Below are 27,979 nucleotides of genomic sequence, written 5' to 3'. Positions count from 1 at the left end.
GCGGGAGCAGAGTAGCTGACCCGCCCCGGCCGCCGTCCGCTTCACCCGCCCAAAGGGTTGAGCTGGTCCTTGAGCGTGAAGTAGTGGGCGGAGAAGCACCCTCGGGACCCGCCCTACGCTGAGTGGACCAATGGAAGCGTGTTTTACAAGGCCCCGCCTACACGGGAGGGGCAGAACTGCGCAGGCGCACCGAGCGCCCGGGCGGGCCGGCTGGCTGGGAAGATGGCGGCTGGAGCCCTGGCCAGCGGCGCTGCAGAGAAGCGGGCCGGGGGCGTCCCAAGTGTACAGCTTAGGGCCAGCGCCGGGCCATGAGCGCGCCGCCATCGAATCCTCGAGCCGTGGAGCCCGCCTGCGCCCCTTGCCATGGCGCGGCTCGCGGACTACTTCGTGCTGGTGGCGTTCGGGCCGCACCCGCGCGGTGAGTGCCGAGGCTGAGCGCCTAGGGACGAGCTGGGGGCTTTGGGACAGGGTCTGAGGGCTCGAGGCTGAAAAGACCCCTCCGGAAGCAGGGTTAGGACTTGGGGCCGAGCTCTCCCGGCCTGCGAAAAGAGGTCTCAGAGGTTATTGGCCACCGTGACGTCCGGGGTAACCCGCGAGGACCCCGGACTGTTTGGTTTGTGTAAGAGCCGTCCTCCCACACTTGGGCACCTGTGTCGGTCTGCCTAGGTGAGCAGGGGCGTGTGGCCCGGGCGTGGGAGGTGGGAGGGCCCTGCTGTAGTTCAGTCTCCCCGATTGCAAGTTGGGTGGGATGGGCGCACCCCGCCTTGGCCGACTGCCGGTGGCTGTGTCTGGGAATTTCAGAGAGGGGGGCGGAACATTGGTTTTCCAGCTTCTCTGATCCTGTGCTAGTTTTGAAACCTGAAGCACGCTTGATGGGGGGCAGTGGAGGGGGAAGGGTTCAGAAACTGCCCGAATGGATAGGTGGTATTGAGTTGGACTTCAGAAGAAAGTGTCAGACTTGGAGAAGAGCATTCCCGGTGCTCGCCCTGCCGTCCAAGCCTGCAAGCCAGGCCCTCAGTGGGGGATCAGTGTGGTGATTGGTGCTCATGCCTAGGAGGCCCTGATCTGGGGTTAGCACCTGTGTCTGAGAGCCCTTCAGCCCAGGGGGTAGGAGAAAACGGAGCCTGACAGTGACATCAGCAACAGCCATGGAGACAACAGTGTTGGGGTGTTGGCTAGAGTTCTCAGTGTGCCAGGCCCTGCACAACCCTTTGTGTGTATGATCTCATTCCTCCCAATAGCCCACTGAAGTTGCTTTGCTGCTGCCCCTGTCTTTAGAGAGAATCGGGCACAGAGAAGTCGAGTGTGGTTCTGGGACCGAGGCTGGGGATTTGCACTCTGGCAGTCCGATTCCACCTGCGGAGGGGTAGTATCTTAGGGACAGCTGTGTGGCCAGACTAGGCAGCCCTGAATTCCTAGAGGTCATGCCTCCTACCATGTTCCAATTATCTCTTCCACGCAGTTATCCTGCCGCTTCTCAGTCCAGCTGTCACTATCACCATTTAGGACCTAAACTTTCCTCTTTGCCTTTCTTCTTGCTAAGTCCTCACTAGGACAGTTCCTCTGTTTAATGTCCACATGCTGGACCCTACACCCACTGGAAAACCTCTTCACCACTATCATCTCTGTCTCCAGGCCCTTTTCAGGACTCTCTCGCTGAGCACCCATTTCTCTCTGTTCTCATGTATTCCAGTATATCTCATTTGGCACTCAGTCATGAGCAGATGTCTTCCCTCCAGAGAGGGAGTTCTCAAAAGCAGAGACCACACTGTCTTCATCCCCCTTCCTCTTTGAGCAGGAGGCTTGCCACCAGTGTTGTACTGGCTCACAGAGGGAGAGCCTGTGTTCCAAGGCACATGTGAAGGTCAGCGAGGCTTCCCCCGTGCTGCTGGAGAACAGGGAACCAAAGCTCGCCGAGGGCTGCTTTACTCTTGAGGGTCTAGTGCTGTATGTGGGCCTAGGCTGGAGGAACAAAATGGACTTCGGTGGTAGTGAGAGCAGTGTGAAAAATGTCCCACGAGGCAGGGACTGCAACCAGAGACCAGGTCAGATAAGTGTGGTGGTGGGATGAAAGTTAAGGGTGATATAAGGAGGTACAGGTGATCTCCATGAGACACTTTCTGTGAACATGTGGGCTTACTCATAGAGCCACACATGAGATAGGTACTTCTGTCCTCTGAGCAGGACAGAATAGAAGGCTCAGTCCAAAGGTGTCTACTTTTCCTGAATGGTTTGAAAGAGTCATTCTCAAATTACCCATCACTGTGGAAACAGAAGGCCATGGAGCCCTCTAAGCATTGCCTTCTAGGGTCAGAGTTGACTTGTCACTGGTAACCACTGAGCCTTTAGGCATTTCTTTGAGGAACCATTCCAGAATTGGGTCCCTGGGTGTGGGCTGAAGACAAGAGTTATGTGTATTGGGAGCTAAAGACTCAAAGCTGAGGCGCACACTGAAAATTAGTTTGCTGTGGAATATTCCTTTAGCAATGTAAAGATGTGTTGCGTTTGTTTATGTAGCAGAATATTGTTTAACTATGTAAAGATATGCTATATTTGTTTATGTTGCATTTGTTTAATGATGTAAAGATGTGTTGCTTTGCCTGCCTAAGGCACCTGATTGGCCTAATAAAAAGCTGAATGGCCAGTAGCTAGGCAGTAGGGATATGTGGGGCTGGTGGGCAGAGAAAGTAAATAGGAGGAGGAATCTGGGGGAAGTGGGCAGGAGCAGCCAACCAGGCATCTGCCAGCCAGACATGAAGTAGGACATACAAAATGAAAGAAAGGTAAAAAGCACCGAGGCAAAGTGTAGACGAACAGGCTAATTTAAGTTAAAAGAGCCTACGATAAGGCCGAGCATTCATAACTAATAAGAGATCTTGGTGTCATGATTTGGGAGCTGGTTGGTGTGTCAGAAGAAAGCCTGCTGCATTAGTTGTCACTCTGTTGCCCGTCACGTGCTCTCTCTGCCTCAGTTTCCTCTTCTTGAGATGGGGTGATTCCCACTAATCTAAGCTAATACAAGGCTGTCAGGAGCGCCCACATGTGATGCTACAGCATAGGACAGGCCAAGGAAACAGTTTAGTCTACCTAGACTCTGGGTAGCAGATGTGTGGACATTGCTAGATAGTGCCTCTGAAGAAGATGAAGGACCCGCTGTACTAGTTGCCCAAGGACACTGGGGCGGGCATGCAGGGTCCTTTAGGTTGAGGAGTATGAGTGAGACGATACCTTATTTTTTTTCTGAAGGAGAACTTTGGAGCTGCTTGGTGTAGGACCTGGGTACTGGATACCTTTTTAAAGCTGCTGGTTGAGTCCAGAGTCCTACCTGAGGTAGCATCATGGTTGCTAATGGTTACAGTTGGTGACCTCTCGGGGAAAGTAGGCAAGATTACAGACGGTAAATGACTGGACTGTGTGTGACCTTTTCGCTTTATACTATAAAATTTAGAGGATGCCAGCTGGTACAGCATAGGCCCCTCACCAGGTGAGTCACGGTGCACCCTGTGTATGCCTTGTCTTGTCACTGAACTAGACACCTTCCTTAGCATAAAGATCAGACAGCTTAACTTGAGACCCCCTTTCTCAGCTTCCAAAAGTGGTCAGTTAATTGTGTGACGCTTGGCTAGTGCTCAGTATGAGACACTTTACCTGGCCAAACCTGGCAAGTACCCTCCTGCTACTGCTGGGGAGGAAAGAGCTAGATCTCCATCACCCAAGAAAACTACTTCTGTTCCATGACCTGGCCTCCTTCAGCCCTGATTGTAATGAGGTAGCCACATTCTTGGGCCCCATCTATTGTCCCCACCCATGGCCCTGCCCTCCCTCTAGAGCAGGTTGGAGCTGTTTGGGATGGCTGCAGTTCCCTCCCAGTCCCCCACCCTGGGAGCTTAAGGGTCCAAGGTTTTGGATTAAAGCTTCTGTTTATTGACTGGGGACAGTTGGAGAGAAAAACTGAAAAAGCTGTAGGCTCCCTCTGCACGTGTCCTCTGCTGCGGTTTGCCTGGGGCATTGTCTTCCTATTGAGGTCTGATAGTTAGAAAAGCAGGAAGGTAATACTCTTTTGTTCCCTCCCTTTTCCTATAGCTGGGCTCCCTAGATGCAGCAGCTAGCTACCTGGTGCTGTCCAGCATGTAATGTGGTGGATCAGTCAAGGGAAGCTGCCATTCTTTTGTGGCCTTCCCACAGTCCACACTATCTACGGCTAGCCCTCCAGGCATCGGAGCCTGGCACTGGTAATGGGGTGCTGCCAGCCGATGACAGAATGCATGGTCTGTGTTCCGCCTCCCAGCCTGCCACTCAGGCCCCCAGTCTGCATGAGCCTGGTTTCTGGAGGACGCTCTTGCTGCGGTTCTTTGAGTATAGGGATCCCAGTGTGTTTTCCTAGTATGGGCCTACCTAGCCTGTGGGATCAAGAGTGGGCCAGGGACTTCCCATTCCTGCTTCAGTGGACATTGGTGTCTCTCCCCTATATGCTCCCCAAAAAGCAATGCTTTACAGTGTATGGTTGTGCTGTTGGAGTTAGTCCTAGCTCTGTTGGGACATGGAGGCAGGGTGTTCATTTTCTTCTCTACCCAAGGCGGGCAGTACTTTGGTGGGTCAGGTATAGCCATTTCAGGTTCCTCTAGTTGCCAAAAGGTTTTAGTGGATGACTGACATAGAGGGAACATGGCAAAACCCCTCACTGAAATGCAAGCTAGCAGTCTGGGGTCTTAGAGAAGCCAGAGGAGAGAGTTACAAGGTTTCTTCATGGTCTTATTGGGAGGGCCTGCTGTGCCTTAGGGCTCCGGAAGTTGTTCTGCACTTCTGACTGAGGAACCTGTTTGTTTGTGAGGTTTGAGTTGGGTTGGGTGTGGGGAAGGATGGTCATGTAGCTGACTGCATGCATTCAATAAGCCCTAATTAGGCTGTAGTCTGTGCCATGCACAGGAACTTGTTGTCTGGTCAGGCTACTGACAAGTATACCAGTTTCCTGGAGACGGGGTTATACTTTTTGATGGAAAACTTGAGGGTCCTGCTTCAGGCCCCAGATGTAGGTAGAGAATGGAGAGCAAGCTTCTTAGAGGAGGAGACACCAGACTGAAACCTGAAGGTCTGATCCTGGGTTGTTGAAGGTACAGAGAAGGTGCTCAAGAGGGATGCCCTCGGCTGTCTACCCATCCACCTTTATGAGGCAGTCGGAAGTCTCAGGAAAGGAGTTCTTTAGAGTGTAGAGCCCCCAGAAGACTTGAAGGCTAGTAGGAAGTGAAAATGAACCTTTCACAGGATGAGGGATGCTGATAATGGATGCTGACCATCCTCTCTACCCGTTCCCCTGGGAGGGGAGGCTGCTAAAAACAACCCTCAGAAGGCTACTAGCCTTTCTGGCCTTGAGGGAAGGCTGCAGAGCAGAGGTTGCTTTCCCTGTCTGCACACCTCCCTTCCTTCCTCCGCCTGCTGCCTCGTGGCAAGAACTGGGTGAGCCCTGGGTGCCAGCCAGGGCTGGGCCCAGATGGTGGTTTAGGGCCGAGCACAAGGAGGCTCTTGCCTGAGTGGGTGGGGGGAGGAGCCACGGCTGGGGGAGTAGTTTGTGTGTGTGCATGCATGCATGCGTGTGCTTGTGTGTGTGTGTGTACACACGCGTGCATGTCTTTGTGCATACACTGCCCAGGCTTGTTGAGGGTTGGACCTGAGGGACCCCCTGGGGGGTTTTGTCTTGGTGGACAGGTGCGTGGGTGTGTGTAGGTAGGCATGACACCAGCAGACACCTGTCCCTTCCTTGTCTGTTGCCTGTCGCCTGCAGGGTGTTGGTGGTGGGAGGAGGGGAGCAGGAAGCTGAGGTTTTGTGAGTCATAATCGGCCCCTGCACCCCACCACCTCCAGCTTAGCAGCGACCTTCGTAGTAGTCACATCCTTGATATTTTCTCCATGATTCTAGAGGGATGGGTGTTCTCCTGTGGTTGCAGCTCTTTTGCTTTTAGGGGACCTGGGGATTGTGTACTGTTGTTGGACTTAGGGGTTCAGCACAACTGTCCAAGTGGACCAGGATTGGTGGTTGTGAGGTCATATCCTAGCAGGCCTATTGCACATTAACGTTTTCTAGGTCTTAGGCTGAAGTGGGGAGGATCCATGAGAAAACTTCTTTTCTTCTTTTCTTTTTTTTTTCTTTTCTTTCCTTCTTTTTTTTTTTTTTTTTTTTTTTTCCGACAGGGTTTCTTGGTATAGCCTTGGCTGTCCTGGAACTATATATGTTGACCAGGCTGGCCTTAAACTCAGAGATCTGCCTGTGTCTGCCTCCTGAATGCTGGGAGGGTGGGAGAACACTATGCCCTGGGGATCTTGAGGTTGTATATGTAAGAGGCAAAAGTGAGGAGGCTTGACTTTCTTTCCATACTGAGGTTCTCAACTTGTAGGTTGTGACCCCTTTGGGGACCACATGTCAGATATCCTGCATATCAGATACTTACATTATGATTTGTAACAGTAGCAAAGTTACAGTTATGAAGTAGCAATGAAATAATTTTATGGTTGGAGGGTCACTATAATGTATTAAAGAGTTGCAGCATTAGGAAGGTTGAGAACCACTGCCATACTGTATTCCATCTTCAAATGAAGTCGTCATGTGTCATCATTGTTACCATCACTTTGCCTCCTGATTTGGTGGTATAGGGGTGAGGCCAGGCAAGAACCTTCACTCCACCTACATATGCTGTAGTTAGAAGTACATCCCTTCTTGGTACAGACAGAGGGAGCCTGGGAACACCCGTGTTCAAAAGGGCAGGTACCTGCTAAACTCTAGGATTCCGAGACTTGTGCTCTAGGAGGAACTGTCTCTAAGGTACTGTGCATAGGTAGCAATTTGGAGCCATGGTTGGTGTTTCCACCCCTAGCATAAGAGAAGCTGAGGCTTGAATTGCACACAGATAACAGGCATGAGCGTGGGCCCAGAGCAGACAGGTGACAGGGATCACCAAAGTACCCAGTGTGTATTCACTGTCTGCGTGGTGCTCACTGTCTGGCAGGGGCTGAGGGCTAAAGCTGCAGGTTGACAGTCAGGGAAGATGTTGAATTAACTGGAAGTACTATGCTCCTCCCTGAGAGGATCCTATACAATGAAAGGTTAGGCTGGACTGTAGGTAGGAGGAGGGATCTAGGGGCTTCTCTATTTTTCTTATGGTGGCCTTGAGGTCTGTAGTTATCCAATGGTCTATCTGCGCAGAAGTTTGTTTAGAGAAATGGTAGATCTGGGAACCTAGGCTTGTCTGTTGCCAAAAGAGAAGGAACTATTTGCATCCTGGGCCAGTCTTGATAGTATGAGGGATGGGGAGTGGGAAGTGGGAAGGTGCTCTGACCACCTGCTCTTGTTCTCAGGGAGTGGGGAAGGCCAGGGCCAGATCCTACAGCGCTTCCCGGAGAAGGACTGGGAGGACAACCCTTTCCCCCAGGGCATTGAGCTGGTGAGTGTGGAGGCATAGCATAAGGGTTATCAGGTCTACTGTTGGGGTAGCTGGCCTCACAGGTAGGGTGTCTTGCTCATGTCACTGTGTCCCTTGTAAGCTTCACCCTAGATAGTGAGGCCAGAATCCTTCAAGAGGGCTAGGAGGTTAAGGTATTCCCTGGGTAATAAAAAGGTGCTTCTGTGCCCTGCAACTCCAGGCCCTGGCAGCAAATGCTTGGGGGCAGGTGGTGGGGAAAGGGGGCTAATTCTGACTGCAGGGATGGGTGCAGGCACTGACTGCTGATCCCTCCCTGCAGTTTTGCCAGCCCAGTGGGTGGCAGCTATGTCCCGAGAGGAATCCACCAACTTTTTTTGTGGCTGTCCTTACTGACATCAACTCTGAGAGGCACTACTGCGCCTGCTTGACCTTCTGGGAGCCAGTGGAGTCCACACAGGTCAGCGTAAGCTCTGGTGTGCAACATGTGAAGCTGAGCCTTGAGCCATGGCCAGCTTGCTCTACCTCTGGGGGTATGTTCCTGTTGGGGAAGGCTGGGTCTGAGTCACTTCTGTCTTCCACTTGGGCTCATGGAATGACTCTGATGAGAGCCAGGAGAATGGGTTTCTGTCTGCAGGAAGTGGTGTGCACTGAAGATGCCACAGAGAAGGAGGAAGAGGCAGATGAAGGAGGCCAGGCACGGCTGTCGTCCACAGCACCAGTCCAGCCTGGCCAGCTTTTTGCTCCAAAGACTCTGGTGCTGGTGTCTCGACTGGACCATACAGAAGTGTTCAGGGTGAGGAGGGCCACCATAGCAGCAAGGCAGTGCGTGGGGTAGCCCTGTCAGCTGTACCACTGTTCCCTATCTGGTTGTTGCAGAATAGCCTTGGTCTCATCTATGCTATCCATGTGGAGGGCCTGAATGTGTGCCTCGAGAACGTGATTGGGAACTTGCTCACATGTACCGTCCCTTTAGCTGGGGGATCTCAGGTAGGTCTTAGACAGCTGGATGGCCACAGGCCCTCCTGGTACAGCCATAGGAGGCAGAAGGGGTGTGGTGGGGAACCTGTTGTGCACTCAGTCTGACTGGCCGAGTACACATAACCCAAGGCCTTAGATACTCCCTTCCGCTTTTGGTGCCATCCTTTGTCATCTCTTTTTAGCCCTGTCTACTTATTTGGGCTTGCCTTTTCACTCTCTGTTCTCTTCATCATTGGGTGTATGCCTGTCTCTGGATGCTGTTGTCCATGTATCTGTTTCGTACTCTGTGCCCTGTGTCTAATGGTGTCTCTCTGTCTGTCTGTCCTGTGCAGCTGGACTCTGTTGAGGAAGGAGCGGTATGAATTCTTTGTTTCTTCTGCCCACTCAGGCCCTGCCCCACTCAGATCAGAGGCAGACCCCACCCCCCCTTACCTTGAGTTTTCTCTGCAGCTATGCTCAGCCAACAGAGGCAGGGTGTGACCTTTCCCTCCAGACGTCTAAGCCAGTCCCATCTCAAGATTTGTCAGCTTACCTGGGGCCAAGCACTCAGATTTGACACAAGACTGACCATGCTCTAAGCTCTGGTCATTTTTTTTTCTGCAGAGAACCATCTCTTTGGGGGCTGGTGACCGGCAGGTCATTCAGACTCCACTGGTGGACTCCCTGCCTGTCAGCCGCTGTAGTGTGGCCCTACTCTTCCGCCAGCTGGGTGAGACTGCCTCTTATCCCACTCCCAGTTTCCTGTTTTGGGACTGCTGCTCAGAGGTGAGGGTGCTCCCTGTGTACTGGAGTAGGAACACAGGCCCTCACCAAGCTTGTCTTCTTTCTTCAGGCATCACCAATGTGCTGTCTTTGTTCTGTGCTGCCCTTACTGAGCACAAAGTCCTCTTCTTATCCAGGAGCTACCAACGTCTTGCAGATGCTTGCAGGGGCCTCTTGGCACTGCTATTCCCTCTCAGATACAGGTACTTTTCTGCCTAGCCCTTCCTCCTGGCCTCCCCTGATCCTCGGTCTACCCTGTATTCTCTGGAGCTGACAGTGTCTTCTGGGCCTGTTGCAGCTTCACTTATGTGCCCATCCTGCCGGCGCAGCTGCTGGAAGTCCTTAGCACACCCACGCCTTTCATTATCGGGGTCAATGCAGCCTTCCAGGCAGAGACTCAGGAGCTGGTAAGGCCTGGGCCTTGTGTTGGCATCACTGCCTAGGCTTGCTGCTCTCTCACCACCTGCTTCCTTTGGTGCACAGCTGGACGTGATTATTGCTGATCTTGATGGAGGGACGGTGACTGTCCCTGAGTGTGTGCACATTCCACCCCTGCCAGAGCCACTACAAAGCCAGACCCACAATGTTCTGAGCATGGTGAGGGTTGGGGCCAGGGTGGGGCTGGTGCCTTGGTCTTGTGGGAGCCATCACCTGACAACCAGGGAACCCAGAGCCTAAGGTCACCATACAGTTGTCCCTGCTCCTCTCTGCTTCCACAGGTCCTGGATCCAGAGCTGGAGTTGGCTGACCTTGCCTTCCCACCCCCTACAACATCTGCTTCCTCTCTGAAGATGCAGGTGGGGGTCACTACTGTTTTGGTGAAGAGATTCCAGTGCCTTTAATGGCCAGGCTGATGGTGCTCAGACACTCAGCCTCCTTCCAAGCTGACCTTGGGGTTCTTTAGCCTGGGCAGGAAGGAGATACACAGATAGTTAGGTGTGGTGATTGTGCCCAAGTCAGCCGTAGACAAGAGCTGTTTGTTCAGTACTTGTAGGACTCACTTGGCTAAGGAGCACTGTAGGGAGAGGCAAAAGGGGGCAGCAGAGGTGTCTGGGAAACCCTGTGTCTGGCTATGAATGGGTGTGGAGAGAAGTACTCCAGGATCCTTTAACGGACTTGATGCTCACTTGCGTTGACTCGTTCTTTCAGGACAAGGAGCTTCGTGCTGTCTTTTTGCGACTTTTTGCTCAGCTCCTGCAAGGTTACCGCTGGTGCCTGCATATTGTGCGCATCCACCCAGAACCCGTCATTCGCTTCCATAAGGTAGGCTGTGGGGCTGGGATTTGAGCTGGCTCCATGAGTCTGTGAGGAGCTGACTTGTTGGTATTCTCCAGGCAGCGTTCTTAGGCCAGCGTGGGCTGGTGGAGGACGATTTCCTGATGAAGGTGTTGGAGGGCATGGCCTTTGCAGGCTTCGTATCAGAGCGAGGGGTCCCTTACCGTTCCACGGACCTGTTTGATGAGGTACAGCTCTGGCCCTGCCTGTGCACTTGTCCCTCCCCCAACCCACTCAACTGACCCTCATCATCTTGCCTCCTTCCCCCTTAGCTGGTGGCTCATGAGGTAGCACGGATGCGTGCAGATGAGAACCATCCCCACCGTGTCCTGCGTCATGTCCAGGAACTAGCGGAGCAACTTTATAAGAATGTATGGTGGGTGACATGGAGGGCATGCTGTCTCTTTGGCCCTGGCCCAGTAGCCAATGCCTGCCTATGTTCCCTCAGGAAAACCCATACCCAGCTGTGGCAATGCACAAAGTGCAGAGGCCAGGTGAGGCCAGTCACCTGCGACGGACCCACCGGCCATTCCCCCGGCTCGATGAGGGCACAGTTCAGTGGATTGTGGACCAGGCTGCAGCCAAGATGCAGGGTGCACCCCCAGCTGTCAAAGCTGAGAGGAGGACCACAGTGCCTTCAGGACCTCCCATGAGTATGTAACTTGAAGGGGAAGACAAGCTGGTTTAGGATGAGTACAAGGCCAAGAGTTAAAGTAAGCATGTAAGCATGTCCTGTCTCTTTAGCGGCCATACTAGAGCGATGCAGTGGGCCTCATATCAACAGTGCGCGTCGCCTGGAGGTAGTGCGGAATTGCATCTCCTATGTGTTTGAAGGGAAAATGCTTGAAGCAAAGAAGGTAAGGCTTGTCAGATGGAACCTCTAATCTGGGCTTGGGAAGACTCTTAGGAGACTCAGTTCTTCCTTCTAGTGTGGTAAAGGCTGAGCCTGTGCAGTGGCTGGGTGGATAGGAGGATGCTTCTACATCTGAGTGGACAGCAGTATATGTATGCTTTTTATACAGTGTAGACCTGTACATGCCATGGGGTTTTGGGGTGTTTGTTTAGGGGAGGAGTTTTTCAGATAGGATCTTTGTAGCCCAGGTTGACCTGGAATTCAATATATAAGCACGGTTGGCTTTGCTCTTCCTCTGTCTCGGCCTCTTCCATGCTGAGATTATAGGCATAAGCGACCATGCTTGACTTGGTTGCTTTAATAATTTTTTTGCCTCCCATCTGCCCTTATTGTATTCACGAACACGTCTGGGGTTTTACTAAGAGTTGTGTGGTGTTCCTGTGGGGCCTCCCTCCAGTGCACACTTGCTTAGGAGCCAGCACCATGAACACCTTCTGTCTCTGTCCTCATGAACTGTCTCTGTGGAGCTCCTGGGTCTGCTGGACAATTTAGCCTGCACTAGTCGTGAAAACCAGAACCTGAGCACACCTGACTTACACTGGCTTTCAGTCTTTTCTGTGCTTGAAACTTGGGCTTGGCTGCCTCTACTTTGACGCTGGGTACTGCCTTCTCTTCTCCATTTCCCCTATCTCTGCTTCCAGTTGCTTCCAGCTGTACTCAGGGCCCTGAAGGGGCGAGCTGCCCGTCGCTGCCTCGCCCATGAGCTTCACCTGCATGTACAGCAGAACCGTGCAGTTCTAGACCATCAGCAGTTTGACTTTGTCGTCCGCATGATGAATTGCTGCCTGCAGGTGAGGCTGACCTTCATCTACCAGTGATGTCATATTGTGGGTAGACATGGGTTCTCTGGTGGCTCTGTGACTCTGACAGTTATGAGAGACTCTGATCATGATGTGAGAGTGAAAAGGGGGTGCAGGGGTCTCCCGTGTGATGCGAGGGAGGTCAGTAGTCTATGGAGAATGGGAGCTGAAGGGAGTCCTTGTTGCAACTGATTTGAAGCCTGAGGCAACAGTTCCAGGTGGCTGTGGTAGGAAATCCTGGTCTGTGATGGCCAGAGAGGTGGGATTGATGTGGGTGCTCTCTAAGAGGGGCTCCCTATCACTCACGGCTCTGCTCACAGGACTGTACTTCCCTGGATGAGCATGGCATTGCAGCTGCACTGCTGCCACTGGTCACAGCCTTTTGCCGGGTAAGTGTTGGGAGTGTGGTGGGGTTAGGCTTCCTCTCTAGTCTACTCCTGCCTATGTGCACATAACCTTTTCCAACTTCACTTCTGCAGAAGCTGAGCCCAGGAGTGACACAGTTTGCATACAGCTGTGTGCAGGAGCATGTAGTGTGGAGCACACCACAGTTCTGGGAGGCCATGTTCTATGGGGATGTGCAGACCCATATCCGGGCCCTATACCTGGAGCCTTCTGATGATCGTGTGAGCCCCTCCCAGGTGTGCAGGACTTCTTGGGCCTGGGCTGGGTTGGGGCAGATACTTTGGTCCCAGCTTATTCGTATGGTACCTGACAGGAGGTTGGGGAAACACAGTCTCAGGATGATGAGCGATCTGCCCTGGATGTGGCTTCAGAGCAGCGGCGCCTGTGGCCAACCCTAAGCCGTGAGAAGCAGCAGGAGCTGGTACAGAAGGAGGAAAGCACTGTGTTCAGCCAGGCCATCCACTATGCCAACCGCATGAGCTACCTTCTGCTGCCTCTGGACAGCAGCAAGAGCCGACTGCTGCGGGAGCGGGCAGGGTTGGGAGACCTGGAGAGTGCCAGCAACAGCCTGGTCACCAACAGGTGGGGTGGGGCCAGTGGTGAGGCCTGGGCCAGGGATAAGGCTTCTGGTGGGGTTGTGGGGGTGCTGGTGCCCACACACCCCCTCTTGGCCCAGCATGGCGGGCAGTGTCGCTGAGAGCTATGACACAGAGAGTGGCTTTGAAGATGCAGAGACATGTGATGTAGCTGGGGCTGTGGTCCGCTTCATCAACCGCTTTGTGGACAAGGTCTGCACAGAGAGTGGGGTCACCAGCGACCACCTCAAGGGATTGCATGTCATGGTACCAGGTATGGTGGAACTGTGCTTGGGAGTACTCCTCAGATGGGTGATTGTAGGGGTCCAGGGTATGAGACCTGCTCTTCCCTAGACATTGTCCAGATGCACATTGAGACCCTGGAGGCTGTACACAGAGAGAGCAAGAGGTTACCGCCCATACAGAAGGTGAGTAGTGGCTGGCTGACAGTCTGTGGGTACTTGAGGCCTGGATTATGTTCTAAGTTCTGCTGTTTCCTGAACAGCCCAAGCTGCTGAGGCCACGCCTGTTGCCTGGTGAGGAGTGTGTCTTAGACGGCCTTCGAGTGTACCTGCTGCCAGACGGGCGTGAGGAGGGTGTAGGAGGCAGTGGAGGGGGCCCTGCACTACTCCCAGCCGAGGGTGCTGTCTTCCTTACCACATACCGCGTCATCTTCACAGGGATGCCTACTGACCCACTGGGTAAGCCTTTTTTCTGTGCCTCCCTAGCTCTTGGAGTACATAAGACTCCCTTTTCTCTTTCCTTTCCTCAAAGAATCAAAGCCCTGGAGGAGATAGGCCAATGTGCTCCTTTCCTACCCACCCAAGACTTCCATATCTGGTACCCTGAGATATGTATTCCTTTTTTCTCCTTTCTCCTCCTAACTGCTTAACCTGTTTAAGTGGGGGATCAAGTGGTAGTCCGCTCCTTCCCCGTGGCTGCATTGACCAAGGAGAAGCGCATTAGTGTCCAGACCCCTGTGGACCAGCTTCTGCAGGACGGTCTGCAGCTCCGTTCCTGCACATTCCAGGTGAGTAGACTTTTGTCCCCTGCAGCTAGTGTGAGCTCTATAAGTGGGTTCCTGCCAGTGGGTTGTTGATGTGGGGCTGTCACATTGGCTCTCAGCTTGGTATCATGTGACCTTTTGAAATAGTGGCTTCTGCGTATTTGTCTTTATCCTGACAAATATGCAGAGTCCAAGTTTTGCGTGAACTGTCTAAGCTGAGACCTCATCAAGTAGCCACTGAAATTTTCAGTTTATATGCATTGGACCCTGAGTTGCATGGACATGATGTCTTTTCTTAAAAGGCACAGTTTGCCTGCTTTGTGGTGTACGTGCCGTAAGAAGGGAGTCTATGAACTGAATGCTGTCTGATTGGGGAGGAGCCTAATGGCCACTTAGAGCCCTGAGGGGTTATTTGTCTGACCCAGCTGCTGAAAATGGCCTTTGATGAGGAGGTGGGATCTGACAGTGCCGAGCTCTTCCGCAAGCAGCTACACAAGCTTCGGTACCCACCAGATATCAGGGGTACCTTTGCATTCACACTTGGCTCAGCCCACACACCTGGCCGGCCGCCACGGGTTACTAAGGACAAGACTCCTTCACTCAGGTATGGAGTTGGGTCCCAGAGCCAGAGCAGCCAGGTGCTCGCTGTGCACCTAGTATAGTCTTCTGGACTTCCTGCCTTCTCATTGCTCTTGGACTTTTATACCCCAGAACCCTGTCTCGGAACCTGGTGAAGAATGCTAAGAAGACCATTGCGCGGCAGCATGTTACTAGGAAGAAGTATAACCCCCCTGGCTGGGAGAATCGGGGCCAGCCACCCCCTGAGGACCAGGAGGACGAGATCTCAGGTGGGAGCAGGGTCAGGGAAATCTATCAGAGATGATCCTGTGGGGCCTGGGATGGGCTTGGGGGGGGATCTTTAGAGATGGTCCCATGGAGGCTAGGCTGGGTTGGGGATCTTTAGAGATGATGCCTAACTATAATGTTTGTAGTGTCAGAGGAGCTGGAGCCCAGCACACTGACCCCGTCCTCAGCCCTGAAGCCCTCTGACCGCATGACCATGAGCAGCCTGGTGGAGCGGGCATGTTGCCGTGACTACCAGCGCCTTGGACTAGGTACCCTGAGCAGCAGCCTGAGCCGGGCCAAGTCTGAGCCCTTTCGCATCTCTCCTGTTAATCGCATGTATGCCATATGTCGCAGGTGAGGGCTGGCTAGGACACGCCAGGAAGATTTTGTCAGGACTGACTAGGGTGGTAGGCAGTGCTTGGATTTCTTCCCTACTTGCCATGGGTCCTAGCCATGGATCCTGGAGAAACAAGGAGCATGGGCAGGAGGTGGATAGAGGGTTGGGCTGTAGGTTTGTTGGAGGCACCGGATAAGTATAAAGTGCCTTTGGCCTTCAGATTCTGAGAGCCATGGATCTGTTCCATTGTGCTTACCCTGTTGACTCTTCTTACATACTAGATTTAAGGCTCTGTGGGTAGGCAAAGGGGCAGGTCCTTAGAACTACCCCTCATGATACCTCCGACTCCTGCAGCTATCCAGGATTGCTGATTGTTCCCCAGAGCATCCAGGACAATGCCCTGCAGCGTGTGTCCCGCTGCTACCGCCAAAACCGCTTCCCTGTGGTCTGCTGGCGCAGTGGGCGCTCCAAGGCTGTATTGCTACGCTCTGGGGGCCTGCATGGCAAGGGTGTTGTTGGTCTCTTCAAGGCCCAGAATACACCTTCTCCAGGTACTTCTCCTTTGTTCTGCCTATGTCTGCCTACCCTGCCTGTCCATCTCCATCTCCTTCAGCTGCAGCTGCAGCTTCACCTCCTTTTTCAGGCCAGGCCCAGACAGATTCCAGCAGCTTGGAGCAAGAGAAGTACCTGCAGGCTGTGGTCAGCTCCATGCCTCGTTATACTGACTCATCAGGACGAAACACACTTAGTAGCTTCTCCTCCACCCACATGGGTGGTCACGGTGAGAGGGTGCTTTTGGGTGGATGGTGGCCTTTGAGGCTGTGCAGTGTTCATGGTGGACTAACCAGCAGGGGCAGAATTGTCTTGATTGTGGGTGTTGGGTATGGGACAAAGAGAGGGACCCTTCTCCGTGTTCTGGGACAGGGCAGGAATACTGTCAGACCAGGTGAGTGTCCTGAGGCCCTCTCTCCTCTGACCATAAGCCTGTCCATTCCCTCTCCTTCCTTAGACCAGGACATCTACCAGAGGCCTCTAGGTCCAACAGATGCTCCATCCATACCTTGCTATGTTTGCTTCTGCTTACAGCCCTTGGAACATCCTTAAAGTCATTTTCTTATCCTTCCTCTATCCTGTCCCCTTCCAACTGTTCCTCTGTCCATTAGTTGGTCTTCATGTTTTTCTGTCCTGGCTCTTTGGGTCTTGTCTGCACTGCTCTCGCTGTCATTGCCATCCCCTCTCCAATATATACCTCCATGGCAGCCTGAAAGCACTTAAAGGGGTACCAGGCCAACCTTCTTCTCATGCTGACCTCTGCTTGTGAGGCACCCACACAGTTCCCTGCCTGAGAACTGCTGTCATCATAATTGTGTGCAGTGTTGCAGTGTCTTCTGTCATTATGAATTGGGTCTGTTGTCTGAAGGAGGCCCAGAGATCAGGTGTGTGCCTCTGGCTATTAGTTGAGTCCTTTCTTTTGCTGCCTGGGACTTGCTGCCCAGCACTAGCTTTGGGCTGGACTGTTTGCATAGTGGGTTAGGTGCCAGCACTAAGAGTGGCGCCATGTGTGTGCTCTTGATGCTGATCTGTGAGGGCAGATCACCTGCATCCAGTGCTGGTTGACGTGTGAGCTGTGGGTTATAGACACTGCTTCTCACGGCCTGGCTGGTAGATGTTGGGGTCCTTAGCAGTTGATTCTTTGATGTACAACTCTAGCCACTAACTTGCATACTTAGCCTAATGTGTGTCAAGCTGGGTCTTTGTGCTTGGAAATCTCTCAGCACTAGGTCTGCCAGGCTCTTGAACCATAAGCTAGAGTCCATCTTACCAAGCTAATGTGACAGTATCACCTGGGAGTGAGTTGCCCCAATCCGTCTTGTATGCACAACAGATAGTAGCTGTATGCCAGGCCTTAACCTCAAGTCCCCTGTGTCCCCCTCCCCCTTGAAGTTTTGGGGCTTCATGTTCTTTTCCGGGATTAGTTCCTGAAAGCATAGTGGTTCTGATGGCTTTTAGGCTAGTAGCACGTCACGTGAACACAGCCATCTTGTAGCCCAGGGTCCTTAAGTCTGTCTGTCTTGTCTGTCTGGTTCCTATAAGCTGACTTCCCAGGTCTGTTGTTCTTTTGTTGTTATTTTGAGACAGAGTTTCTCTGTGTAGCCCTGGCTGTCTTGGAACTCACTCTTTAGACCAGGCTGGCATGGAGCACAGAGATCCACTTTCCTCTGCCTCCCAAGTGCTGAGATTAAAAGTGTGAGCCAGGCTAGGTCTATCGTTGCCTGCAGCTTTCTGCCCTTAACTCTGTCTGTAACCACTCAGCCCCCGGCTTCTTCACTCCCTGTTGAACCCGTGCTTCTCATCTGTTTTCACCAGTGTTTGTCTTCATCTCTTGTTAACATTTGCTGGCCACCGGAGCTGAGGACAGGGCAGCAGGTTTGCTCTCATGGTTCGCCAGGCGACACCAGTCTGAGGACGGGCCAGATTGACCCGTGGTGCCGTTCCCTGGGAATATCTGGTTTCTGTGTGGTTAAAGGTGTCCTATAGTCTGCTTTTCTGCCAGAAATCCTGAGTGTCACCTTCAGGCAGCATCTTCCTCTCAGAAAGTGTCAGCTTGTACCTTCCCAAGTGTCCCCCTGGACGTCTCTAGCCTTCTCCAGTGCTACTGTTGCTAGCTCTGGTGTAAATTCAGGGTGTGGGGCCACCCTCCCTGACTGTCCTGTGATGATCAGGAGTCTGGCTTCCCTCAACCCTATGTGGATTTCCAGCTCACAACTTAAGAAGTCTGTTGCCGTCTGCAGTGCAAGCAGGGTAATTGTCATCTGTAGTGTGTGGTTGTCAGGGAGGTCAGGGTGTGGAAGACGCCTTGAGTTTGGCCACAGTGATCCTCGCATTGGATGGGGTAATGTTGTCTTGCCTCACACCTTTTTCTGTGTCCTGCATGAGGCCTCTACATAGGTAAACCTGAGGTGTGACTCAGGCTCCTCCCAGACATCGCCACATTGTCCTCGCCTGTGCTGTGCCTGGTGCAGTCGTAGGACTCAGACTGCTCGTGTTGTAGGTTAAATTGTCCTCCTGGCCCTCTGGCCTTTCTTTCTTCCTCTTCCAGTTGCTTCTAGGTCTCCTCCAGGCTGAGGCTCTCAGGTACTTCTTGTGATTTTTTTTGAGAGGGGGCAAGGCTGAACACTTCTGTCAGGAACTGTCTATCAAACAGTCCCTGGCTTAAACTAAAGGAAGAGGGTCTAGGAAAAATCTGAAGATAAGGTTGCTTGGAGCTGTTTGAAGAAGAGCCCTGTATTGCGAAGCCTGACCCTTCCCAACATCACAGACCCTCTATGCCTAGCTACCCTTGGTGGGAAGAACCCTTGCCTGGACCAGACAAGGGCCCATCCTGCTGCTGACCCCTGGGAGTGGGGCTTGGTGGGAGCTTCTGGCAACCTAGGCCTGGGACCAAACCTGAGCCTTCTCTCTGCTGTGCCCTCAGTGCCCAGCCCCCGAGCCAGGGTCACCACGCTGTCCAACCCTATGGCGGCCTCGGCCTCCAGATGGACTGCGTCCCGAGGTACCGTAATGGGGCTCTCCCCTTATCTGGCACTGATGGCTCCCTAGTGTGAATATGTCTTAGGCACTAATATCTCCCTCCACACCCAGCACTAACGCCCCCTTTGTGACAGACTAGCACAACTGCCTCCTCCTAGCCCTAGTTACTCACTTGCCCAGCACCTGAGCCCACTCCAGACACTAACATAGGCCACACCCCATGTGCCTTAGCATCTGTGTGTTCCAGCCCTGCTCCCTCTCATGGCCTGCTGACCACTCTGCCCTGCCTGGAAACTCAGTCCCCTCCCTGGAGGCCAGGCCCAGCCAGCCCCAGGTAAGTGGTGCCCAGACCTCAATCTAGTGCTTACTTGTCATCTCCTTTGCAGGTAAATGGAGCAGTGTCCGAGCCAGTGGTCGCAGCAGTGGGCTTGGTGCTGATGTGGGCTCTAGGCTAGCTGGCAGAGATCTCCTCAGCACCCCCCACACCAATGGCGCTCCACCTGATTCTGGCTTCCTGCGACCACAGCGGGCAGCCCTCTACATCATTGGTGACAAAGCTCAGCTCAAGGTAACTGGGATAGGGGGCACAGGGCTAGGCAGGGAACCCAGGGCTAGGTTTGGCTTACAGCTTTTCATTGGCCTTCTTCCAGGGTGTGCGCCCAGATCCCTTGCAACAGTGGGAGCTGGTTCCTATTGAGGTGTTTGAGGCAAGGCAGGTAAAAGCCAGCTTCAAGAAATTGCTGAAGGCCTGTGTACCTGGTTGCCCTGCCGTTGAGTCCAGCTCAACCTCCTTTCTGCGTTCACTGGAGGACTCGGAATGGCTGATTCAGGTCTCTGCACTGTCTCTGCCTCTCTACTCACCTGAGTGCTAGGTCTGCCTCTAGGTCTGAGTTTGCTTATTTGATATGTTGGGTACTAGGAGGAGGGGGAGGTGATGGGCATTTCCTTTGTAGTATCATGGTGTCTGGGAGGCAGCTGACAGTCTGGGCCTATAGGAAATTGGGCAGACCAACAGTGAAAGGTCTGTTGGAGCCAGTTTGCTGTGTTCAGGGGGGTTTGATGTCCATTGTGGAACTCGACTTGTGGGACAGGGCCCTCTGCTGCTTTGTCCTTTTTAGAGAATGGAAATGGGTGTTGTGTCACTGGTGCCCTACGACAACTAGAGCACTGAGGGATGGGACTTCTGGGCACCTGAAGGGCAGGGACTATTCTCATGTAGCACTGGCTGACCTAGAACTGTGGCAATCAGTCCTCGTAGGTGCTGGGATTATAGGCATCTTCTACCATACCCAGCAAGGACAGGGACTTGTGAATCTGTCTTCCTTGTCACTGGGGTTCTGGGAGGGGTGGGCAGGCTGGGGGAACAATGCAAGCATGAGCCGAGACGCGCAGAGCGGGTCATGTCTATCCAGTACTGTAGCTACTACTGGCCTTACAAGGATTCTGTGAATTGTGAGCCTCTGGTGCCTGATTGGCTGTAGTGTCCAAAGGTTGGTTGTTTGTCCCTGCAGATACACAAGCTGCTGCAGATATCGGTGCTGGTAGTGGAATTGCTAGACTCAGGCTCCTCTGTCCTGGTGAGCCTGGAGGATGGCTGGGACATCACCACTCAGGTATGTGGCAGATGCTGGGAAGGGGGTGGGGGAGGGTCCTCAGATGTCCTTCTGATATCTGGTGTTGCTCGCAGGTGGTGTCCTTGGTGCAGTTGCTCTCAGACCCCTTCTATCGCACCCTGGAAGGCTTCCGCCTGCTGGTGGAAAAGGAGTGGCTCTCCTTTGGTCATCGTTTCAGCCATCGTGGGGCCCACACCCTAGCTGGGCAGAGCAGTGGCTTCACACCCGTCTTCCTGCAGTTCCTAGACTGTGTACACCAGGTGGGTAGGGAGGCTTGAGGTAGGCAGGTTCCCATGTGGGTAGGCTTGAGCAGTGCTTCCCTGACCTGACCTCTGACCCACTGCTTCATACAGGTCCATTTGCAGTTCCCCATGGAGTTTGAGTTCAGTCAGTTCTACCTCAAGTTCCTCGGTTACCACCATGCATCCCGCCGTTTTCGGACCTTCTTGTTGGACTCTGACTATGAGCGTATTGAGCTGGGTATGTAGGAAGAAGGAAATCTGGGGCAACCCTGGCTGAGAGGGGCTTAAACTCAGCACTTCAGCACTGCTCTTGTGCAGGGCTGCTGTATGAGGAGAAAGGTGAACGCAGGGGCCAGCTGGCATGCAGGTCTGTGTGGGAGTATGTGGACCGGTTGAGCAAGAGGACTCCCATGTTCTACAACTACACATATGCACCCGAGGACACAGAGGTGAATGGGGGCCTAGCTGGGGCAGCAGCTCCTGCATGGCCCAGCTTCTAACATAAGGCTTGCTCCCAGGTGCTGCGACCCTACAGCAACGTGTCCAATCTGAAAGTGTGGGATTTCTACACTGAGGAGACGCTGGCTGAGGGCCCCCCGTATGACTGGGAGCTGGCCCAGGGGCCCCCTGAGCCTCCAGAAGAGGAACGGCCTGATGGAGGTGCTCCTCAGAGCAGGCGCCGTGTGGTATGGCCGTGCTATGACAGCCGCCCTCGAGTCCAGCCTGATGCCATCTCACGCCTGCTGGAGGTGTGTGCTGCCCCAGAGTAGGGCCTGGTTTTCTTTTTCCTCCTTCCACTTGTTCAGACCCCAGAGCCATGTTTGTGCATATGTGCATATGTCCCTTAGGGACTAGAGTGGCTCTGACTCTGCCACCATATGAACTGCTTGCTTACTTGTGGTAGTTGTGGTTCCTAGGTCTCTGTCCCATGCTAACAGATGTTTGCAGATAACAGTGTGAGAAAGCATGTGTCAGATACTCTCAAGACCCAGGACCGGGTTTTTGCTCTTGGCATATGCATATCCCTTGACCTGGTGTATTAGTCAGCTTTGGTCACTGTAAGGAAATACTGGAGATAGGCTAATTTACAAGGTAGAGGAATTTATTTAGTTTGTAATTTTGGAGGCTCAAGGGCATATACTACTCAGTTCTGATAAGTCTCTGGGCTATGTCACATCATGGCAGAATCTCTCAAGTCCTTTATGTGACCCAAAGACCTTCCACCAGTCCCCATCTCTTAAGATTGCATCACTTCCTGTTCTGTTACCCAGGGACTAATCTTACTTTCCCATGGACCTTTGTGGTATAGACCACATCTACACTCTAGTACCTTGCTTTAAGTAACTTAGGCAGCACCAGGGCATTAGTGCGGGCAGGGTTTCTCCAGGAACCATTCTGTGTTTGCTTAGTTGTCAGTGAGTAGCAACTCATCTGAGTTCCAGCCTTGGACCTTAGAGAGTCACTGTCACCTCCCACTTGCCACCTTTTCTGGGCATATCTGCTCAGGAATCAGAATCAAACAAGGGCAGAGACCTTTTGAAAGGAAAAGGGGCCAAATGAGTTGTTAGTAGTTGGTGTGTGGTGGTTGGGGGTGGCATGGCCTGTCTGTGGCATGGCCTCCCTCGTTGGTTCATCGGGCTGAGTAGTCAGAAGGGTGTGGGCCTCAGATCCTAAGCAGGAGAGAGTTTGCACTCCTCTGTGCTGGCTGTGTGTCCTTCAAGAATATGTGAGCACCTTAGAGGGACCCAGTCCACAGGGCTTAGTACTGGAAGAGACATGGAGGGAGGGAGGGAGGGAGGGAGGGAGGGGGGAGGGAGGGAGGGGGAGGGTTTTGTGAATGAAAGTACAGAGAATGACAGTACAGAGATCAGCAGAGTCCTTTATTTTTGTTGTCAGCTCAATCAGCTCGACCTGCTGTCACTGAAACCACTTAACTTTTTTTTTAGATTTTTTTTTTAAAATACCAATCCAAATTTCCACTCCCTCCCCTCCTCCCATTCCTTCCACACACCCTCCCATCCCACCCCCCTCTAATCCTAAGAGAGGGTAAGGCACTTTGCTTTGTGGAAGGTCCAAGGCCCTCCCTACTACATCTAGGCTGAGCAAGGTGTCCTTCCAAAGAGAATAGGATCCCCAAAAGCCAGTACATGCAGTAGAGACAATTCCCAGTGCCACTGTCAGCGGCCCCACTGTCTGCACCAGCCATACAGCTGTCAACCACATTCAGAGGGACTAGTTTGGTCCTATGCTTGTTCCTTCCCAGCCCAGCTGGAGTTGGTGAGCTCCCAGCCACTTAACTTTTCTATGGCATCAATGCACATAATACTTTATTTTGTTAACTTTGTTTTTAAAATGAGAGAAAAGCTATTTTTTTTGACATTCCCAGTATCTTTTCTCTCCTCTCCTCTCTTCTTTTCCAGTGCTGAGAATTGAACCCAGAACCTTATATATGCTAGACAAGTGCTCTACCAACTGAGGTATAACTATAACTTGAGTCTTTTTTTTTTTTTTTTTTTTTTTTTTAATTTTGAGACAAGGTCTCTCTAAGTTGTTCTAGCTGGCTACAATTTGAGATTCTTCTGCCTCAGTCTCCTCAGTAGCTGGAAGAGCAGGCATATTCCAGTCTAGCTTCTAACAATCACTTTTTTTCCTGTTTGTATCTAGTCTAATACCAGTTCCTTTCAGTCTTAAAAACTTATAATATTTCCTGTAATAAAGATTTGCTGCCGGGCGGTGGTGGCGCACGCCTTTAATCCCAGCACTCGGGAGGCAGAGGCAGGCGGATCTCTGTGAGTTCGAGACCAGCCTGGTCTACAAGAGCTAGTTCCAGGACAGGCTCCAAAACCACAGAGAAACCCTGTCTCGAAAAACCAAAAAAAAAAAAAAAAAAAAAAAAAAAAGATTTGCTGGTCATACATTCCCTCAAACTTCTATTTTTGTCTGAAAATGTCCCCCCACCCCTCCTTTCCTTTTGGTGGTGTTGTAGATGAGTGAATCAGGCCCAGTACCCTGTATGTACATGGGAAGTGCTCTGCCTCTGAGCCGTGTGCATACAAGATACACGGCTGTTTACATACCTTATCCTGCCTGTCCGTCTGTCCGTCTGTCTATCATCTATCTACCGATCATCTATCTAGAGTGTTTGTTGGTTTTGAGGCAGGGTGTCACTCTAGCCCGAGCTGACCTGGAGCTCACACTTTATTCCAGGCTGGCTATGAGGTACGGGACTAAAGGCAATGCCGCTGTGCTCCACTATTTTATTCTCTCAGACAGGTCTGGTAGCTCAAGAGGGCCTTGAACTCCTTCCTGATCCTTTTGCTTCAGCCTCTCCAGTTTAAGGGTTGCATTTGTAAACTACCACCTCAACTCTCATTGGTTTTTAAGAGGGGGCACTGCTGTGTTTCCCTAGGCTGACCTTGAACTCCTGGGCTCAAGTGATCCCTCTTTTTATTTTAACCTCTCAGGTAGCTAGAACTACATGGGAAAGAAACACAATGCCTGGTTTTGCCTACCTGCTTCCCACTCCTTTCTCCTTCTTTTTAGTTATTTAGTGGTGCTGGATATTGAGTCCAGGACTTTATGTGTGGGAAGCAAGTGCTCTCCCACTGAACTCTACTACACTTAGCCCAAATGTCGCTGTTTTTAAAGGGCCTTTTCTCTAAAGACACAATTCAGATGTCGCAACTTCTTACATTCAAGCTCCCACTCTACCCCCCACCCGCACTGAGAGAATACTGATTAAACCTACACACTACACTGTTTTAAGATATCATTATATTGTTTTCTGGCGTGCGTTACTTACACTAAAATCAGTGTTATTCATATCCTTGTGAACTATATAATGCCATTTTTATCTTTTGAGATAGGATCTTGCTGTAGAGCCCTGGTTGGCCTGTAACTCACAGAGATTAGCCTGTATCTGCCTCCTGAGTGCCCGGCTTACATTTACTTATTTAGTGTGTCTGTGTATGTGGCGGGTAGAAGGTCAGCATCAGCTTTCAGGAGTCAGTTCTCAAATTCCATCATGTGCATCCTAAGGTTGCACTTCAGCTGACAGACGTGGTGGCAAACACCTTTACTGGGTAAGCCATTGTGCCCTCCCAGTCTGGAGTTTTTTACTGTTCTTTGTTTCATTTAAAAATATTTTTTAGATTAAAAAAAAATTCTTATGTGTATGATTGTTTTGCCTGCATGCATGTATATGTACCGTACTTATGCTGGTACCTACAAAGGTCAGAAGAGGGTGTCGAATCTCCTAGAGCTACCTACTGGATCCCTGGAACCACGGATAGTTGTGACCACCATATAGATACTGGCCATCAAACCCGGCTCCTTTCTAAGAACAAGTGTTCTAAACTGCTGAGCTATCTTTCCAGCTCCTGGATGTTCTTTTTGTTCACTAATTCTCCCCAGGAGCTGCAGCGGTTGGAGACAGAGCTAGGCCGACCTGAACGCTGGAAAGATACCTGGGACCGGGTAAAGGCTGCGCAGCGCCTTGAGGGCCGGCAAGATGGACGTGTGAGTGGGGAGGGGATGGTAGGCTGGGCCGAGGAACACCAAGTATGTGTGTTGCCAGGAGGCTGGTCAGCCTTGATAAAACTCCATTCTTGCTTCCTCCAGGGTACCCCTAGCTCACTACTGGTGTCTACTGTGCCCCACCACCGCCGGTCATTAGGTGTGTATCTACAGGAGGGACCTGTGGGCTCTACTCTGAGCCTCAGCCTGGACAGTGACCAGAGTAGCGGCTCAACCACATCCAGCTCTCGTCAGGCTGCCCGACGGAGCACCAGCACCCTGTACAGCCAATTCCAGACAGCTGAGAGTGAGAACAGGTGTGAGAGGCATTTCCTGCTGCCACATAGCTACTTCTTGACTGGGACCCATGCATGACTTTCTAGTGGGGCTAGGTTCTTTGGGGAGCTTTAGTATTTTCTTTAGGTAGAAGGACTTGTAGAAGCTATGACAGTTGCCTAAGCAGAGGTCAGCATCAGAAGTTTGGGTTGTAGAACTGGTGAGTATAGCAGGACTGAGCTGGAGCTAAGGGTACCCGTAAGACCACCAGATGAAACTGGGGCCAGGCAAGATCTATTCTACCCTGAGCCTGGAAGGGTCATTTTACTCTGGTTACCTCCATAGATTTGACTGTTTCTCCTCCTTCTCTTTGGGGATGGGGAGTGTTATGTGTCTCATGGGGCTGCTTAAAGTTCTGGTGTTTGGGACCAGCGTCTGTCACATGATGACTATAGAGGGACCGACCCATCATCTAAATTTTAGAGGTAGTGCTCCACCTGAGAGTTAAGTTAATTCAGCCCTGATTCTGATATAAATGCAGGTCCTATGAGGGCACTCTCTACAAGAAAGGAGCCTTCATGAAGCCCTGGAAGGCCCGTTGGTTTGTCCTAGACAAGACCAAGCACCAGGTGAGTAATGAGTGGCAGGGACAAGGGAAACCATGGAAGATAGGCCTGTCCTAACTCTGTGCCTCTTACTCCTCACCCCAGCTGCGTTATTATGACCACCGAGTGGACACAGAATGCAAGGGTGTCATTGACCTGGCAGAGGTGGAAGCTGTGGCACCTGGCACACCCACCATAGGTGCCCCTAAGACTGTTGATGAGAAGGCCTTCTTTGATGTGAGCCTCTGCCAGGGGGTGGGGAACACCTGGGGCAAGGGGCTTGGCGTTGTAGGGTCCGTGGAGTCAGTAACCTGCTCTTCCCAGGTGAAGACCACACGTCGCGTTTACAACTTCTGTGCCCAGGATGTACCCTCGGCCCAGCAGTGGGTGGACCGGATCCAGAGCTGCCTGTCGGATGCCTGACCCCTCCCGGCCCTGCCCGGGCTGCTCTGCTTCCAGTCGTTACAGACCACTAGGGGTGGGCAGGGCCGCCCCGGCCATGTTTACAGCCCCGGCCCTCGACAGTATTTGAGGCCCTGAGCCCCCCAGCACTTGTGTGTACAGCCCCCACCCCGCCCCACCTGGCCAGCTCTAACTTATTGTGGTGTCATGGCTGAGCCGTTTAGGGACGCGGCCATGGTACAGCCCTGCATTGGGCTTGTAAATAGTCCACCCCACCCGGCCCATCAGTGTGCTGGCCCTGGCCGGCTGGCTGTGCTGTTGTTTCTAGAACCAGAGTCTATATAAAGAGAACTAACGACACACTCCTGTACCTGCATCAGCCAGTGTGTCTTGGGTCTGCCCACAGAGGCTCCTCTGTCCCAACCTTGGGGTTTTCTGAATGGGCAAAGGGTTGCTGAGTGGGCAGAGGGTTGCCATCTTTCTCGTACGCTTCTTCTGGAATCTGAGTCCATCTTCCTCCAAGGTCTTGTGGTCATGAGCAGCTTTGCTGCAAGGAGGGGACCTCATGACATCCTTGCTAGTGCATGGCCACCCAATTTCTGCAGGCCTCCATGCCAGAGAAGAAAGCTGCCTTTCCTACCCAAACAGCTCTGGAGCGTCAGTTGACATCAAGGAGGCTCCGGGGTATTGTAGAGGGAGAAAGACTTTGGAAAACTATTCTGAAGCCTAAGGACAAAGGCCATACACCCTGGACAGAAAGGAACATGGGCTCATAGGGAGAAAAGTTCTTCAAGGCAGCTAGGAAAGCAGAAATGTGGCTAAGAGGCAACACCCATAGTGATTTATAGGTCGCAGATCATGGGTCTTATGCCATCCATACCTACTCCTCTTCCTCCCCTGGGGTTACCATGGAGGTCCCTGACCATCCCATCTCAGGACATTGTGTTGATGATTTTTATTGCTGGGCTTGTTACTACTCTCCTTTCCTACTTGCCTGTGACCCCCACCAAAACCAGACACCAAAACCATGTACTTGCAGCCAGGGCTGGGGAAGGAGGTGGGCAGAGAGGTATGGGTGCTGCAGAGATTGGAGAAATGTCCCAGGATGGCTGTTGGTGTTGAGGGCTAACAACTGGTGATCTGGACCCTGCCTGTCTGTAAGGTGGAGGGGTAAGCAGCAGGTGCAAAGGGGGAAGACCCAATGAAGATGCCAGAAGCGTGACCCTTCTGTGGTGGGATGTTGAAGCAACCAGTGACTTTGAGCCCCCACGAGCTCTGGTGCTATATCATCACTACTTCTATTCCCCACAGCTGGGCATGGGATGATCTTAGTTCTTCCCTGGAACTGAGTTGGACCAGGATTCAGGACATCCATCAGTAGGACACATTCTGGGGAGGAAAGGCCCTGCTTTTTTGCACATTTCAGGTTTCAAAACAGAAATGGGGGTGCATCTGAGGCACTCCTACTACCTGAACAGGTGAATGC

The 27,979-nt window shown here is 52.3% G+C and overlaps 1 protein-coding gene across 4 annotated transcripts; it reads left to right on the top strand.

The window, feature by feature from the left end:
- The first annotated feature begins 198 nt into the window (after positions 1-198).
- Sbf1 (SET binding factor 1) lies at positions 199-27,948 on the top strand. 4 transcript variants are annotated; one of them, XM_057792785.1, is made up of 42 exons: positions 199-418; positions 7,348-7,433; positions 7,732-7,869; positions 8,047-8,205; positions 8,289-8,399; positions 8,723-8,746; positions 8,994-9,099; positions 9,223-9,355; positions 9,451-9,559; positions 9,636-9,749; positions 9,872-9,949; positions 10,302-10,415; positions 10,487-10,615; positions 10,700-10,798; positions 10,876-11,080; positions 11,172-11,284; positions 11,982-12,131; positions 12,461-12,529; positions 12,620-12,781; positions 12,859-13,127; positions 13,222-13,394; positions 13,475-13,548; positions 13,626-13,821; positions 14,023-14,150; positions 14,552-14,730; positions 14,838-14,974; positions 15,119-15,326; positions 15,664-15,860; positions 15,953-16,090; positions 18,785-18,862; positions 19,227-19,408; positions 19,491-19,670; positions 20,352-20,453; positions 20,528-20,713; positions 20,807-20,933; positions 21,014-21,144; positions 21,214-21,444; positions 25,109-25,213; positions 25,316-25,527; positions 26,028-26,115; positions 26,197-26,328; positions 26,416-27,948. In XM_057792785.1, the coding sequence occupies exons 1-42, from the start codon at positions 364-366 to the stop codon at positions 26,512-26,514; spliced, it is 5,706 nt and encodes a 1,901-aa protein (XP_057648768.1). In that variant the 5' UTR covers positions 199-363; the 3' UTR covers positions 26,515-27,948. The 4 variants fall into 4 exon arrangements, with proteins under 4 accessions (XP_057648768.1, XP_057648769.1, XP_057648770.1 ...); XM_057792786.1 differs by lacking the exon at positions 8,723-8,746; XM_057792787.1 differs by lacking the exon at positions 18,785-18,862.
- Positions 27,949-27,979: the final 31 nt, after the last annotated feature.

This window comes from Chionomys nivalis, chromosome 17 (assembly GCF_950005125.1).
Source record: "Chionomys nivalis chromosome 17, mChiNiv1.1, whole genome shotgun sequence".
Classification (NCBI taxonomy): Eukaryota; Metazoa; Chordata; class Mammalia; order Rodentia; family Cricetidae; genus Chionomys; species Chionomys nivalis.
This window is presented reverse-complemented; position numbering and strand designations above follow the sequence as displayed.

Excerpts from the sequence above, each read along its gene's own strand:
- Sbf1 (XM_057792785.1), top strand. The coding sequence starts at position 364 with ATGGCGCGGCTCGCGGACTACTTCGTGCTGGTGGCGTTCGGGCCGCAC. Across the intron at positions 11,285-11,981 it reads AAATGCTTGAAGCAAAGAAG|TTGCTTCCAGCTGTACTCAG; the intron begins GTAAGGCTTGTC and ends CTCTGCTTCCAG. Across the intron at positions 26,329-26,415 it reads ATGAGAAGGCCTTCTTTGAT|GTGAAGACCACACGTCGCGT; the intron begins GTGAGCCTCTGC and ends TGCTCTTCCCAG.